Source organism: Rhinolophus hipposideros (genome assembly GCF_964194185.1).
Source record: "Rhinolophus hipposideros genome assembly, chromosome: 12".
Classification (NCBI taxonomy): Eukaryota; Metazoa; Chordata; class Mammalia; order Chiroptera; family Rhinolophidae; genus Rhinolophus; species Rhinolophus hipposideros.
The window spans coordinates 38,430,208-38,445,753 of record NC_138058.1 but is presented as its reverse complement, the minus strand read 5'-3'; the positions used below and the strand labels follow the sequence as shown (position 1 = coordinate 38,445,753).

Genomic DNA, 15,546 nt, shown 5'->3' with positions numbered 1-15,546 from the left:
TTACATTAACAGATTCAATATTAAAGACTTGTATGCCAAAAGAGTAAGTACTCTTTAAGGGTTTGAATTTCAAGAATAACTTACCAATTCACGCCGTTTATCATCATCTGTAGCCTCATCTGTTAATTGTGCAAACACTTCAGATAAAAACTTCTCATCTTCCTACATGAGAAAAAATAATTACTAAGAAATACAAACAAAAGTATAAAGTTGCACTCATTTGTATGTTCTACACAAATTATAATTCCAGGGTATATTCATGTTATAATTTTTGAAACTTGACTGCACCATTCAATATTAGTTATATATACATTAATATTTCATTTAACCAAAAACCTTAACTATAAAGAACTTTTTGGAAAACAAAAAGATGTTCTAGAAGTCATGGATGAAAACTCATTTACTTTAACTTAGAGCCTCTCTAGCTCCTCTCAGGTTTTATTTACTCTTAACTCAAACATAATTCAAACAAGTTAAAAGATCTCATTACCAGTCCCTAGCAGATTAGAAAAATTACAAATATGGAACAGGTACCTGTTACAAATATGGAACAGGTACAGCAGATTAGAAAAATTACAAATATGGAACATGTACAGCAATAAAGGAGGCTGAATTCTGGCAGATAAAATTAAAAAGACTTTTAAAATACACAAACTCATGAAATATATTAATCTAGGTACATCTGGTAGAGAGTCTTACATATTCTGTGGTCCCCAAGGATATAACTCAAAACAAAACACTACAATAACTGCTTTTCATACTGATGACTCTGAAGTATTAAGACAGATATGTGTTAATTTCTCTAAGCACTGTTTAAAAGGACAAACAGAAAAACATAGTAGAATATGTACCGTGTGATCTTATTTTTAACATAAATTTGTGTCTCAAGTCTAGAAAGGATGAATATTAAAATGTTAATTATCATCTTTTGGTGACAGACATGAGTGTTTTTTTTTCTTATCTACATTTTTCAATTTTCTATAAGCATGTAGTATTAAATTATAAAGGAAAAAATTGACATGAATATTGAAATTTACTTTAGAGATCTCCATCAACCTGCTAAAATAAAATTGTGCTTTTAAAAAGTTTCAATTATCTTCAAAATCCACTTTTATGAAATATAGTTTGCATTCATTTTAATTAAAGTAGCATGTTCTAAAAATGCTTGTAATAGTGATACCTGCATGGCTCATAATAAAACCAAACCATGACATGTAAAGGATATATCTAAAATACCTGCCCTTCTTACCATAGATCATTAATGAAAACCCTTAAAGCCTTTCTGAATAAGGTAGGGCGTGTGTGTGTGTGTGTGTGTGTGTGTGTGTGTGTATGAAATAATAAATGAATGAAAACCATTAGGTATAATCATGGAGAATATAACATGTTCTCCCACTATACATCCACTCAAAGACACAGCACTGAGAAATAATTCCTTTCATTAATCTGACTTACAATGGTGTTTCTTTTGTTACTTATTTTGACTCCTTTTGGACATTTATACACTGTGTGTGACCTGAACCATCATCCATTTTCTGAGAGTTCAACTTCAGATGTAATCAATCATCGTTTACTCAAATCACTTTTTCCAATTTCTTTTCACCTGAATATTTTACGTTTTGGTGAATAAGTACACATTTACCTCCATTTGTACCTTTTAATACATTTTTAACTTCCTGCAACTCTCCCAGATTAAATCTTTTTTTGTCTAAAGATTTTTAACCTTTTCAAAATATTTTCATAGGAAAACAGTTCTAATTCTTGATAAATGCTATTTCCCATTTAAGTTCTTTGTATGTGATTCACTAATTGCACGCTGACAGAACTACATAAAGTATAAATAGAGGTAATTTCAAGTACTATATAGTCTGCTAGGAGAATTCTTTGACTTCTAGGTTGTTTTCCCCCCTGATTTCTATTATTCTTGATCATATTCTACAAATGCACTCTGTTCCAATGTACATAGTAAGGAAACTGATTGACAGCTTAAAGCCTATCATAAATACAGTTGGAATATTTTTCTCTAAATCTCTGGTTCTCCAAGCTATAACTAGTCTCTTTAGATCACTTACTGGCACACACAAAAACCCAAAAAATCAAAACCCAGGACCCAGTCACCATTTTTAGAATCACGTAAACACAGAAATTTAGAATTAGATCAGGCTTTAAGAGATTACCTAAAGATTGCCTAGTTCAATTTTAAACTTCATGAGACTGAGGTACAAACAGTGGACTTACCTGAGGATAGCTAGTGACAGAGATAGATTTGGAATCCAAGTCTCCTGCATAATGAGGTTTTTGTCACTCCCACCAGACAAAATAAACTACAGGACAATTTCCTAAGTAGACTTTGGTCTTGAAACAAACCAAAGCAAAAGACAGACAGACACAGACACACACACACACACGAATGGGACAAATCTCATAAGATAAAATTTTGTATGTTAAATCCTACACTGGGTTCCAAAAACCTCTAAAACAAAATGAACAATTGTATTATTACAAACAGTTGTTTTCTTAAAGGTGTTCGAAGATTTTACACATTTCAGTAGTAATTGGGATGGAAGAGAATTAAACACTGAAATCTTGATATATGCAAAATATGTCAAAAACGAACTAAGTCATTGATCCTATGGGGTATGTTTTTAGCTCAACTTTTATCTATGAAATGAATAGTGGAAAAACATGCTATATGTTAAAATGTCTACATTTTAGATACCTGTCCACTATCATTTCTAGTGAAAGGAGAAGTTAAAACTTGTTCTGAAAAGGACCTTAATCTGTAGCTGTCTGTGTGAAAATAACCTCACTGTATTATTGGCTTTTAGGTCAACATATTTAAGTATATTTCTCACTTCTGGGCACAAGGAATTTTGAACTGCAATTAGCTAGAAAATTCAAGCCAACTAAAATCTTAGGCCCCCATCATGCTTAAGAGAATCTCAATGTCTTAGAGTACATACTGGGAGCCAGTGACCACACTGAATGCGTTCATACAATTTCTCAGGTAATTAACCTAATTTAGGGTAGGAATTTTGTACTTTTGCATTACCTCATTTTGGTCCAGTTAGACAAAATTCTTATATTTTCATTTGCCTTATGTAACTCATGCCAACAGTAGGTTGACATTCATTTCAGAAGCTACAGTTCTGTACACTAGTTAGCCAGAAGGGCATCTGGAAATACCTAATACCTAGCCACAAAATTTTTACGCGGAGATCTCAGAGTAGGGCTTTAGGAAATGAGCCTTTACAGGCCAACAGCCATAATCTTAATTACTTTTTCTCACACTGTTGAAAATTGAATTCAGCATCATGGCTGACACACAGGAGATAATTAAGTGGTAAACCCTAGATAAACAACAGGTAGTTCACAATACCTGGCTATTTCATTGAATGCATTTCATGGACCAGAAATGAGTAAGACTATTTTTTTAAAGCTACACTTGATTTATGTAATTATAGCCTTCACAAATAAAATTATCACAAAATATATAAAATGACGTAGAATGTTATATTTATAAATTAATTTGCATACTTTATTTTTTAAAATATTAAAAAGCACTAATTTACTAGGTTTTGGCAACCCTTCTTAAGTCAAAAACAGTCATTTGAAAGCTCCACTTCAGCTTCTGTCACTGGGTCCTTTACATCAACTATATTGAATGGGTTTATTTCTAATCTCCTGAGTGCAACTGTTTTTCTGCCAGGAAATGAAATGGCACCCTGAATTGCACTGTATCGTTTTTAAAAGGCAGGTCCCATATATTGTAAATGAAATGTAATGTGTAAGTCTAACTTTCCTGACACTTATTTTGTGGAATAACAAAAAACTGCTAGGTAAAAGAATGATCTGGAGAAGCAAACGCTATACAAAAAGTATACCGATAATAGGTGAATAATGTTTGAAAGTGTCATAAAATGGAGTCTCATAATTAAATACCAACTCAGAGATTCTCAACTTTTTGGTCTCAGGAACTCTCTAAACTCTTAAAAATTAGTGAGGGAACCAAAGAGCTTTTATTATATTTATGTTTATCAATATTTACCATACTTAAAACCGAGACATCTAAAAACATTAATTTGTTTTAAAAATAAGCAATATGGTTGTAAATATTTTTTATGAGAAGAAACTACATGAGCCAAATTTTTAAAAATTTAGAAAGAGGGGCTATGTTTTACATTTTTACAAATCTCTTTAATGTTTGGCTTAAGAGAAGACAGCTAGATTTTCATATTTTCTTCAGCATTCAGTCCGTTGTGATATATTGTTTTGGTTGAAATATAATAAAGAAAATATAGCCTCATAGTGATATGACGTTGGAAAATGGAAAAAAACCTCACAAACTTCTCTAAAAAGGCTCTAGGGACACATAGACCATACTTGAGAACCACTATACAAAGTGTATAGTAGTGGCTCCAGAAACTCAGTGACACATAGGGAAATAACAAAGACAGTTACACAGAAAACTCTGCATATAGTATACTATCATAAGTAAAGCAAACGCTTCAAAATCATATTTACTACACTGTTAAGAATATAAAGGATTAACATAATAAACATGGTATAAAACTCCTATTTTACAACTCCAGGAGACAGAATAAAATCAACCTCACATAGCAAAGAATTTGACTAATTATCATTTCCTGAAAATTAATGACTGTTTCTCAATCCTGGCTGCATATCTGAATTATTTGGGAAGCTTTAAGCACACAGCTATACTATCCCAGTAATAAAATGGAATAAAAGATACTTTTAAAAATAGCTGCTTTGGGCCGGCCCGGTGGCGCAGGCGGTTAGAGTTCCATGCTCCTAACTCCGAAGGCTGCCGGTTCGATTCCCACATGGGCCAGTGGGCTCTCAACAACCAAAAAAAAAAAAAAAAAATTGAAAAATAGCTGCTTTTATTTGGGATGATGAAAAAATTCTGGGAATAGAGGTGATGGCTATATAATACTGTGAATGTCCTTAAATGTTACAAATTGTACATTTAATGGCTAAAATGGTGAATTTTATGTCATGTATACTCTACCACAATTTTTAAAAAGCAAAAAATAAAGTTAAAAAACAACTCAGCGATGTCACAGGACACTTAAAAATATAAAAGGTCACATTAAGAAATGATTCTCCTTCAGAAGTCTCCTTCAGAAGTCAACAAATCTTTCAAAAAGGATTGAACAGCAGCTTGAACTATTAAGGAAACTAAATAGCTGAAAACAGAATTGTGAAGAACAGCTTAAGTTTACTTACCTGCAACATGCTGACTATTTCAACTTTGTTGAAGAAAATAAAAGATGTAAGAGTAGAAAGAAAATTCTCTTCAAAAACGGATGGTGTAGGCAAAATGATGTCCTGAATGTACTGCACCCTGTAAGTCTGATGTATTTTTTGCCTTAGTTCAGAGTCTGTTATTGGTATAACTTCCTTAAACTTTGCAGTTTTGGTCAGGAATTCTCTATGCCTTTTTGGCTGAGCCAAAGCAGGGTCATATTCAAGACATCCCACGACATCCATGATACACTCATCAGAAAACATTACTTCAAACAGAGTTGCCTTATTTAGGAATAAGATTCCTCTAATAATTTCATACAAATGGTGTAAGCCTTCAGTGTTTTCTAGGTTCTCACAAGCTTGGAACAGCTGCAGTAGTTTTTTAATATAGCCTTCATTTTCCAAGGCCAGAGCCAGCTTTTCCCTACGGATAGGTGAGGAGAGAACTGAGGTAACTAAGTCAGCAATCTCTTCAAGTTTATTGAGTTCACACGTGGGCAGGTCAATCAGATGACTGGTTTCAGGCATTTCTTCAAATCGTTCTTCTTCTGACTCATCAATGAGGTCCTGTGTGACTTCCACTGATGGATCCTTACCTTGAACCTAAAAATATCCAAGTACAGATGGTTACCTTAAAATATAAAAGAATTCAAAATTTTGGAAATCACATCATTGGTCATTGAATTTAAGTAAAAATACCTTGCAAAGAATCTATACTAGTAACACAATCACTGCTAATTAAAAGTGAAGTGTAGAGGGGGAAAATACACCCAGTTTAGAGTCAATCATCTGATCTAAGTTAGAGAGAAATTCCCCTCTAATTTTCTTATAATTTAAGGTTAACTGTGATCCCTGATAACCTATTTCAGCCGATATTCTATAGATTTGTGGTGTTAAATTATGTAATAACCATGTATAAAGTTGTTTAATAATTGTACTATACCCAGTATTTTTGAATTTTGCAGAAGGTAACTTTTCTCTAGATCCCCAAACTTACTATGTATGACTCATAGCACCATTACATTGGCCTGACAAGGACACTACTGAGTTTAAACCAAATTAAAACCCAATGCCTTGTACATTCAAGAGTAAGAAAATAAGATTACCTCAAATTACTTTTGAAATTCACTTTCAGAAAAATAATTGCTTTCGCATGAGTCTGAAACTGCTCTAAAAAATAATACCTATTTCTTTTAATGGTATTCATTTAACACCTGTGATAAAGCTTCCAAGTTCTAATTATCTAGATAAATATAATAAATAAAAAACTATTTTATGATTCAGGTTGATAGCTCAAAAAAAAAGCATGGCTACAAACTTTCTGCAGTAAATTCCTCTATTTAACATTAAAAATGTTTAAAACTTTACTTTTCATAAAATTTTTCTGATTCCTAACACAAGAGTTCAATTATCCTCTTTTCTACCTCAAAACACCCCAAATATCCTGAGTACAAAAAGTTCCACAAATTTCAAAATTCACCAAAGCCACACATGAAAAAATATCTAAGAGCTTAAAGAAAGAAGTAGACAGATATACTGATGCACACAAAACAATTGTTTTTTCCTAGAGGGATGAGAGAACTTTTACTTCTCAGTTATCAACAGCTGGGCTTAGGGAGACTGACACATAAATATAAGGAAACTGTAAGTAACAATTTCGGAAGAGCAGTTCCGATAAAATGCAATGGAAATTTGGAGGAAGGGAAAGTCCTTCTAGATCCTGGAGAAAGGAGGGGGGAGAGGAGAGAATACAAGGAAGGAATCATAAAAGCAGGGGCATTTGAGACCTTAAGTGGGCTTTCAAAGATGGGTAAGATTCAGATAGGGGATAAAGGTACTCGAAGTGCCAGAGGAACAGCACAGGGGCAGAGATGAATATATGTGACATACATATGGGAAAGAGCAAAACAGGAAATGTAGACTGAAGTCCAGTCGTGGAATGTCAAGCTAAAACACTTGGATTTTTGTGCAAGGAAGTGAATGTGCAGGACTGTTCTTTAGAAAGTTCACCTGGTATCAGTTGTATGGGATAAAGTTGAGAACACAGATAAATCAGGGTGTCATTTCAAAGTGCACACAAACAACTGAGTTTGGATAGTAATGGTGGGACAGGTGAGGGCTAGCTACAGAAGAGAGAAGGAAGCACAAGTGACCCCATTGTTTTAAACCTGTCATTAGGAAGGTTATGGCTCATTTAACAAAAACTGGGAACATGGGAGTGGAATGGTTAGTAAGAGTTCAGTTTTACTGTGTTTGAGTGTTTGAATATCCAGCTGACAACTAAAAACTGGGGCCTACTACTTAGGGAAAAGAATAGGACAGAAGATAGAGATTTGGTATTAGGGCAACAGTTAAAAGTCAGAAGACTCTGATAGTAACCAGAGAAAGAGGTGCAGTGTGAGGTGGGGAAGAAACAGGAAGAGGAATCAGAGGTTATAAAGGAAGATTGAGGGAATCAGAGGAGTTAACTTACACTTCAAATGAATATAGTTTGCAGATGCTTAAGAATAAAAGTATAGTTCCAGTAGCATTTACTAGATTATGGCTTATTTATTTCTGTTTTATCTAGCATTAATCCTTACAAGCTTCCTGGATTCTCTCCTAAACTTAACTTTCGTTGATTTTATCTGTCAATCCCACATCAACCCAAGCGTCTATGTGTCTATTTAGTTGTCAGTAGTGCTGTCCACCATGTAGTTCTGGTTCTCTCCCTTTGGGGGGCACATGAGTTCTTTGCCTCCTGAAGTTAGATGTAGCTGTGTGACTTGCTTTGGTCAATGAAATGTGAGCCAACCATGTGTAACTCCTGGGCAGAAAATTTTAACAGCCAGTGAGTGCTCTGATTTGCCACCTTTCCTTCCCACTTTACAATGATCTTGGAAGTATTAAAATGAACTCTCTATCAATCTGGCTGGTTCCTGAGTGGCTCTGGTGAGCACAGTCCCTTCCCCTCTAACCCCGTCCCTCACTGGTCAAACAGCATTAGGGAAAAACAAACTTTTGTTGTGATAAACTACTGAAATTTTAGGATTTTTGCTAGTACAGTATAATTTGACTTTAACATCGTTAAAGTCAGTCAACTAACTGTGCTGAATGGGTTCACAATATACCCATACTATCAATAAGGTTCTCAATGAAAATTTCTCTTTTCCACACTCCTATTCCCTTATAGCTGTGCTTTTCCTTTTTTTCCTTTTCAAGTGTTAAACACTATTACTTTCCTCTTTAAGTCTCAGAAGACTTTCTTTCCTTTGAAAAGAAGAGGCTATCATCAGTACTCAACTTCCTCTAACATTCTTCTCCATCTCACAACTTACTGTCACCCATTTCATGTGTTTCAAAGAAAATGTCTCCACCATTTTCTGATGTTAAAATTTACTAGATATGTACTTTTGACTTTATGCTTTCTAAAAGCTCAAAAGATATCAATTATCTTCGCTCTTGTTTTTGTAACTTCTGCCTTTCCAAGGGTTCTTTTAGTTCTATCATTCGCTATTCCCCTACGATACTTACAGTTCTCTGAGCGTTAAACTTTTTCAGAGAGTTCTACTTTCTCATCATAAGAGGTTAAAAAATGACTGAGTAATATGGTTTTTACTGAAATTGAAACTGTTTTTTTCAAAGGTCAGCAGTGACCTCCCAGAACTGAAAAATAAAACATAATGTACAGTTTCTGTGGAATACCATGCTGTTAAGAACAATAAACTAAATGTATATTCAGCAACATGCATATATCTTGAAAGTACAGTACTGAGTTGTGCAGTAAAAAAATTAACCTTGCTGAACCATCAGTGGCCAAATCTAAAATCCCTTCCAAAGGTGGAAAAGTCTGGATAAAAATCAATGACAAATGGGGAAGAGAAATAGTAAATGAGGGCAAAGGAATGAATACATAGGTAAAGCAATGAAGGAAATCCAATTAACACTGATGCCTCAAGAAAGGCTTAGAGTAAGAGATGATATTCTCTTAGTTTAAGTATACCAGATGCCTGGAAGGGTGAAGTCGCATGTTTACCAAGACCAGCACTGCTCTCAGAACTTGACAAGGTCAAATGGGGGCCTGTAAATAAACCTGATGAGTGACACCACTCTGGGAAACATTTGGTCATACAATATGATGATGAACTGAATCAACTATTCAGGAGTAAGTGGGATTCTAGTAATGTGCCAGTAGCTATTGATTCTTACTTTTCAGGTTATACCTACTATCATAATGCAACATGGAAGAACACTGGCATTATTGATTTCACTACCTGTACATAAGCCTTATAATACTACATTGATGATCAATTACATTAGGAGATTGAGTTAAAGACTCCTCAGCATGTAATGCTGATAGAAAATGACTAGCCTGAGGAAGTGAATTTTGTTAACTATCAACTAATTTCTATGCTAAACAGTTCTGTGCATGTTTATCATAAAGTACAAATCGCAGTTGATCAAGGAGGAAAATGAACAATCAAATTACTGGTTTTATAGGACAAAGTAGCTGTTTTTTAAAAAATCTATCTTTATCCCAGACTGGCTCCTCCAAAAGTTGGACATATTCATACTGACACTATTGCTCTGTCTGTCATATAAACACTATATTAAATGCAGACACTTAGACAAATATGGTTATTTTGCTGTAAGAGTCTTAGCCAAGGGTGAGGAGTGGCCTTTGCAGTAAAGGATTAATAATGTTGTCCAGAGAAAGGTTTGGCCTTTGCGTAGCTCCGGGGAGGTAACTTCTAACCACTGTGAACATGCTGTCTGATAAGTGTTTTTGTTTACCTGGAACTTGAAGGCCTTAGAATATGCCACATATTCTATGTGGTTGATGGTGGAAGTCAACCTCCAAAGTGCTGGAAACTAAAGGCAGCTATGTGGGCAGTCAGCCCGCTTCTATGACTAACCGCCAACGAGATGCTAGACACAAAGGTACGGGTAAGTTTCTCTGGTCAGCAATCCTCTGTACATGCTGCCACACTCCTTGCTGAAAGAAGTAAGTGCTGTATGCGCAGCTATCCTGAGAAAACTGAAAGTTCATGCCTGAAACCCTCCTATAGACCCTGTCTTATGAGCCTTTTCCCATAGGTAATTTTAATTTGTATTATTTTGCTGTAATAATCTGAAATGATGATTATAACAGCTTTGTAGAATTCTGTAAGTCTTTCTGGTGAATTAAGTGAACCTGAGAGTGGTCTTGGGAACCTTCTGAATTACATGAGTGAAAAGTGAGAACTAAATTTCAGGAAAAATTTCTAGGACACATGTACAAAGTCTTCAAGAATATATGTATGTCCAAGAAGATATATTAAATAGTAGGTGCTGAGGTGTGGGGAGGGTAGAAATGGGACAAGGTAATATACTGATTACCACAAAATATTATCCACCATATAAATTTATGTTCTAGCACAAATATAAATCACCATCTTAGTTCTGAAAAAGATGTTTCTCTTCTGTTTCATTCATTCATTCTTTAAATACACATGTACAGTTGCAATGCTGGTATGGGAGGAGGGTAGAATACAAAATGTCACTTTTCAGGAATTTATAACATAAAACGCTCGTCTTTATATACTGCTATTAATATTCTAAACAGCCTTATAAACATTAAAGTTATCTTTTTTTATTTTTAAAGTTTTATATTCTTGATTATGCTTTCATTATTTTCATGGACCAGTTTTTCCCATACTTCATGGATGAATGCATGATTTAAGTTTACTGAATCAAGAATAGAACAGCAAGTGTTTACTGCCATGTAAAGTCTGCAATAGCGTTCATTTTTTGGTCTTACGTTTCACTTTACAAAAACTTTGCAAACATAAAATTAAATCTCAATTCCCTGGAGCACACATGAGAAAAAAAAGGATAAAAATTAGGACTTTCTTATCATCACCAAATATACAGGTTAAAAATAGGCAAAACCAAAGGTGAAATGATAAAACAATTTGGATTATATTCTATGCATATTATACAAACTAAAGCAAAATCATATTTACTTAGTGTTTTCAACTGTTCAACTGGAATTCTTCTATTTAATAATGTATACTAATAATGCTCTAGCAATATATAACACATAGTAATATATGAGATAGGAAATAAAGAAACCATCTACTCCCAGTTAAGAAAAGTTTAGTGATTTAGAGCCACACATCAAATAAGCTTCATATGGAATCAGAATGTTCACACAACACTTTCTTGGGCTACTTTATTACAGTGTGTGGCACTGTTATTGTGAGGACCAAGGAAAAAAATAATTGTAGACAGATGCATAAAACTAACTGAAGAAACTTCAGTAATAAGAATCATTAAAGAGCAAAGCTGATGTAAGTGAAAATGACAATAGTCAAAAAATATTGTAACAGAATATCACACAAAGCAACCACTGAAACAGTGATCTCTGTTTACAGAAAACGGTAGTTAAAATGAATGTTATGATTAATTTAAAATCCAGTTGCCAACTGTCAGAGAAGGAGACATAGCTATTAAATGTAACATGGAATCCTGAATGGGATCCTGAAACAGAAACAGGACACTGGGTTTTAAGCTGATGATATCTGAATAAAGAATGGAATTTAGCTAATAATAATGTGTGAATAATGATGAATAATAATAAATGTATGAAAAGTTCATTAACTGTGACAAGTATATCATACTAATAAGATGCTAATAACATGGGAAACGGGGAAGGGGGAAGATGTCAGGAAAGGGAGTATATAGAAACGCTCCCTATATTTCCTGCTCAGATTTTCTGTAAATTTGAAAATTCTAAAACAAAAACTTTATTAAAAAAATTTCCAGTTACTTGAGTTACCACCTATCCTGTATCCTGCTAAACTCTAAGTTCTTCATGAGTTGAAATCCTGAGCATTTTGATCATTAGTGTCAGGTACACAGTACTCACAAACATTAGGCAAATGGGTGACCAAATAGTTAAAATCTAGAAGCCTTAGGACATATTTATTTATTTATTTATTTATTTTTAAATATCTTGATATTTTGCAGGGTATTAATTGTGAATATATGCCATCAAAATCTAAAGCGGTAAACAAAACTACGATACATTTGTTTTTTATTTTAAGGAAAAGAATTTGCTGTGAAATATAAATTTCCAGGTTAGGTAACCAAAACCTCACATGAAGACATTATCTCTCAACATTATAATACACATCTTTTAGGTAAAAGGAAAAAAAAAATTCAAGAATGTATACAAACAAAAGTTAAATATTATTCAAAGATACTTACCTGACAAATTTTTTCCCAGATTTCATCACAGCCAGCTTTTTCCTGAAAACTTAGAGCCAGATCATAGTTTTCAGCTTCTGACCAAACAATTAATGTATCCTGTTTAAAAACAAAAATTTCTGCATCATCACACTAGAAAACAAATAACTACAAAATGTAAGTAAAAACTAAAGAAACAGAAAACAGCATAGCAATGACAAATGACTCCTGATAAGTTCAACTAATGTACATTAGACATCATATACTTTATTATACTTTGAAACTTTAGTAACATACTGTTTGCAATAAAAAAATAGCTTTGGTACTAAAAGTGACACTGAACAATTTTCTGAAACAAAAAATATTAAAACAGGTTAGCAGGCTCAGGCTCATGTTACCAAGATAATGTTTAATGGAAACTAGCCATTCTTGGCCAAACTGTAAGTCATTCTAATCATCTATTTCCTATTGTTTCCAGAAAGTCAGCTGTTCCACTCACTAACCACCTATCACCTACAAGTTTATTTTTCCCTTTAAGTTGGTTGTCAACTGGTTGCATATAGGCTAACAACTTTTTAATTCTGCCTTTTTTTCCCCCAAATCTGGAAAAGCCTTAAGGATATTAAGGAATGCAAAACAACAGTGAAATGAAGATACTTGCTTTATCTGTATTACAATAGCAGCTAGTTCAGCAGCGAATTGTTGTAAAAAATTAATAACCCCAGGTTCAGGTAAGTGCTTTCCCAGAATGTCCTTAATTATATCCCTATCAAAAGGTTAGTTATGCTTTTAGGAAAAAGTTGTTAACCCCTTTACTAAAAAACTAAGATTTGGGTTTAAAAATACACACACACACACACACACACACACACACACACACGTTTAAACACTAAAATCACCGAAACAAATGAAATGAAAACCTTTTTAGGATGCATAATAATGAAAGTTTAATAAACTTTGAAAACTCTGGTTTTCAAAAAAATGCATATTTGTACCCTAATTACCAAAAATATAATCTAAAAAAATACCTTATATTTAACAATTGTTCCTCTGACCTTATATTAAAAAATAAAACTAAAAGTGAACCCCCGATTAATAAAGACAAAGTCTTCAAAATAAAAACATTTCAGTATTTTGGTAGCTTTAACCAGTAAATGAAAAATATCCATTAATTATTCCAGGCACCAGATAAATAGTTATTTGCTGTGTAATCAGGTAAGAACAGTTGGAAATCTGTTTTCTAGCTTCTGTCTGACCACACTTCTTGGAAGGGAAATTTGCCATCAGGTATTCTAAAATTTTATCAGGTAACTCTTTTGTTTAAAAACTTTCAGTGGCTCCCACCATTTACAGAGGTTTTGAAATCTTTTTTAAAAAAACCAGAATTCTTTATACAAACAAAATTTACTAAAAATCTCCACATAGACAAAAAAGATAAAAATAGTGCTACTTAGATTAAGGCGCTAAGGCACCCACTCAGGCTCTCTGTACTTTCTTCACTCCCTGAGTCATCATTTTAGAGCCCTCCTCACAATAGTTTCATGAACAGTGATCTCAAAAACTTTTTTTAACGGTGTGCCTCAAATTACTTATACAGTATATACAAGAATATAATATTAGTATAGCGATACTTTAAAAAAATATACAACTAAAACAGAAATAAAAATATTTACATAAAGATAAAACAAGCAAATTTTTAAATGTTTGAATTATGTCTGCATACCATAATCAGTTGGCATTTTAAGACTCAATATACACTTAGGGCACAGTACAGCTATAATTGACAGTAGATAAAATCCATATTTAACATCATCCTTTAAATAATTCTGAATTTTTTGGGAAGGGCGACTTTTTATAAGATTCTATCGTTTCTGCTTTGTCACTTGGCCGACAGACCAATTACACTGAGTGTAAATGTCAGTTTGACCATTATCTTGTTCACTTGCACTTACATACAATACTGTTTTCAACCTTTTAAAAGACACTTGTTCATTTTCTTAGGGTTACAGGTTAAATTGGAAAATATCTGTAACTTATCTCTAGGACGGGCTACAATTCACAATTCAAGGTGGGGAACACTTCATGGAAATGTTGCTCTTCTCTCAGAATATCATGTATGTTTTTGACTTGACTACCTGTCTTTATTAAATATTAGCAAAACTCAATTTCTGAAAACAGGTTTCTTCTTAAATCCCAATGCTTCATACTGTGCACTCCATTCTTGAGATCACTAGTACAAGAGAATGAAATTCAAAACCCTTAATTTAGGCATCCAAGGCCCTTTCCATTTTGGTTCCAATCTGCCTTTTGAGAGAAGGTCCAAGTAAGCAATAAAGTCTGAATTAAGGTAACGGAGTCCCTGTCTTCATCATCTTTGTTCTTTCCTTCCATTCTTAATGTAAAATAAGCCAGTCAAAATCCCTGAAACTAAACAGGATTTATATTCAGAATTCTTTTTCAATGCTCAGGACTGACTTTGGGAGACGGTTAAAATACAGATTCCTATATCATTCCTTTGGGGACAGATTTGGAGTGAAGCCCAACAATCCTTATTTTTAACAAGGGTCCCATGCAATTCTTCTGGTAAGTCAAATTTGAAAACCTGACCTAAGTGTATCTGTAGGTGGTTAACATAGAATAGGGAAGTGCCATCAGAGTAGGCACCTTCCAGCTCTATGCATCTACTCCAAATGGATGACAAACCCCATCCTTCCTTCTCCCCCTCCCCCACACCCTACTGTCTCAGTAAAACATATGCCCCAAAGAAGCACTCCTTAGAACTGGTTATGCCAAGGTTCAGAGTAAAAGCTCCAAGATGAGAGAGGAGAGTTGACACAAAAATATTTAAAACATAATGAAAGGTGTCAAGTGGCAGGGTTTCCTACGTATCCAAAAAGCCTAGAGAGAGCCAAGCTCAATATTGCCCAGTAAGGTCTGTATTCACCCACTGTGCTTTGTTATATATTTTTTGCTCATCTGTGCATGGCATACATATCTTTAGGATGTTATTAATGCCTTAGTTTAAACCAAGAGAAGTTTAGGGTTTTCTTTCCTTCCTCGACTAAC

The 15,546-nt window shown here is 33.9% G+C and overlaps 1 protein-coding gene across 4 annotated transcripts in view; it reads right to left on the bottom strand.

Moving 5' to 3' along the window:
• The window catches only part of PPP4R3B (protein phosphatase 4 regulatory subunit 3B), a 53,030-nt gene that overhangs the window by 29,157 nt on the left and 8,327 nt on the right, over positions 1-15,546 (bottom strand). For all 4 annotated transcript variants that reach the window (XM_081069167.1, XM_081069165.1, XM_081069166.1 and 1 more), the window contains 3 exons: positions 12,502-12,600; positions 5,251-5,874; positions 85-162 (listed from right to left, as the gene is read on the bottom strand). In XM_081069167.1, the coding sequence (XP_080925293.1) occupies positions 85-162; positions 5,251-5,874; positions 12,502-12,600 (801 nt within the window). The remainder of the gene's footprint in view (positions 1-84; positions 163-5,250; positions 5,875-12,501; positions 12,601-15,546) is intronic.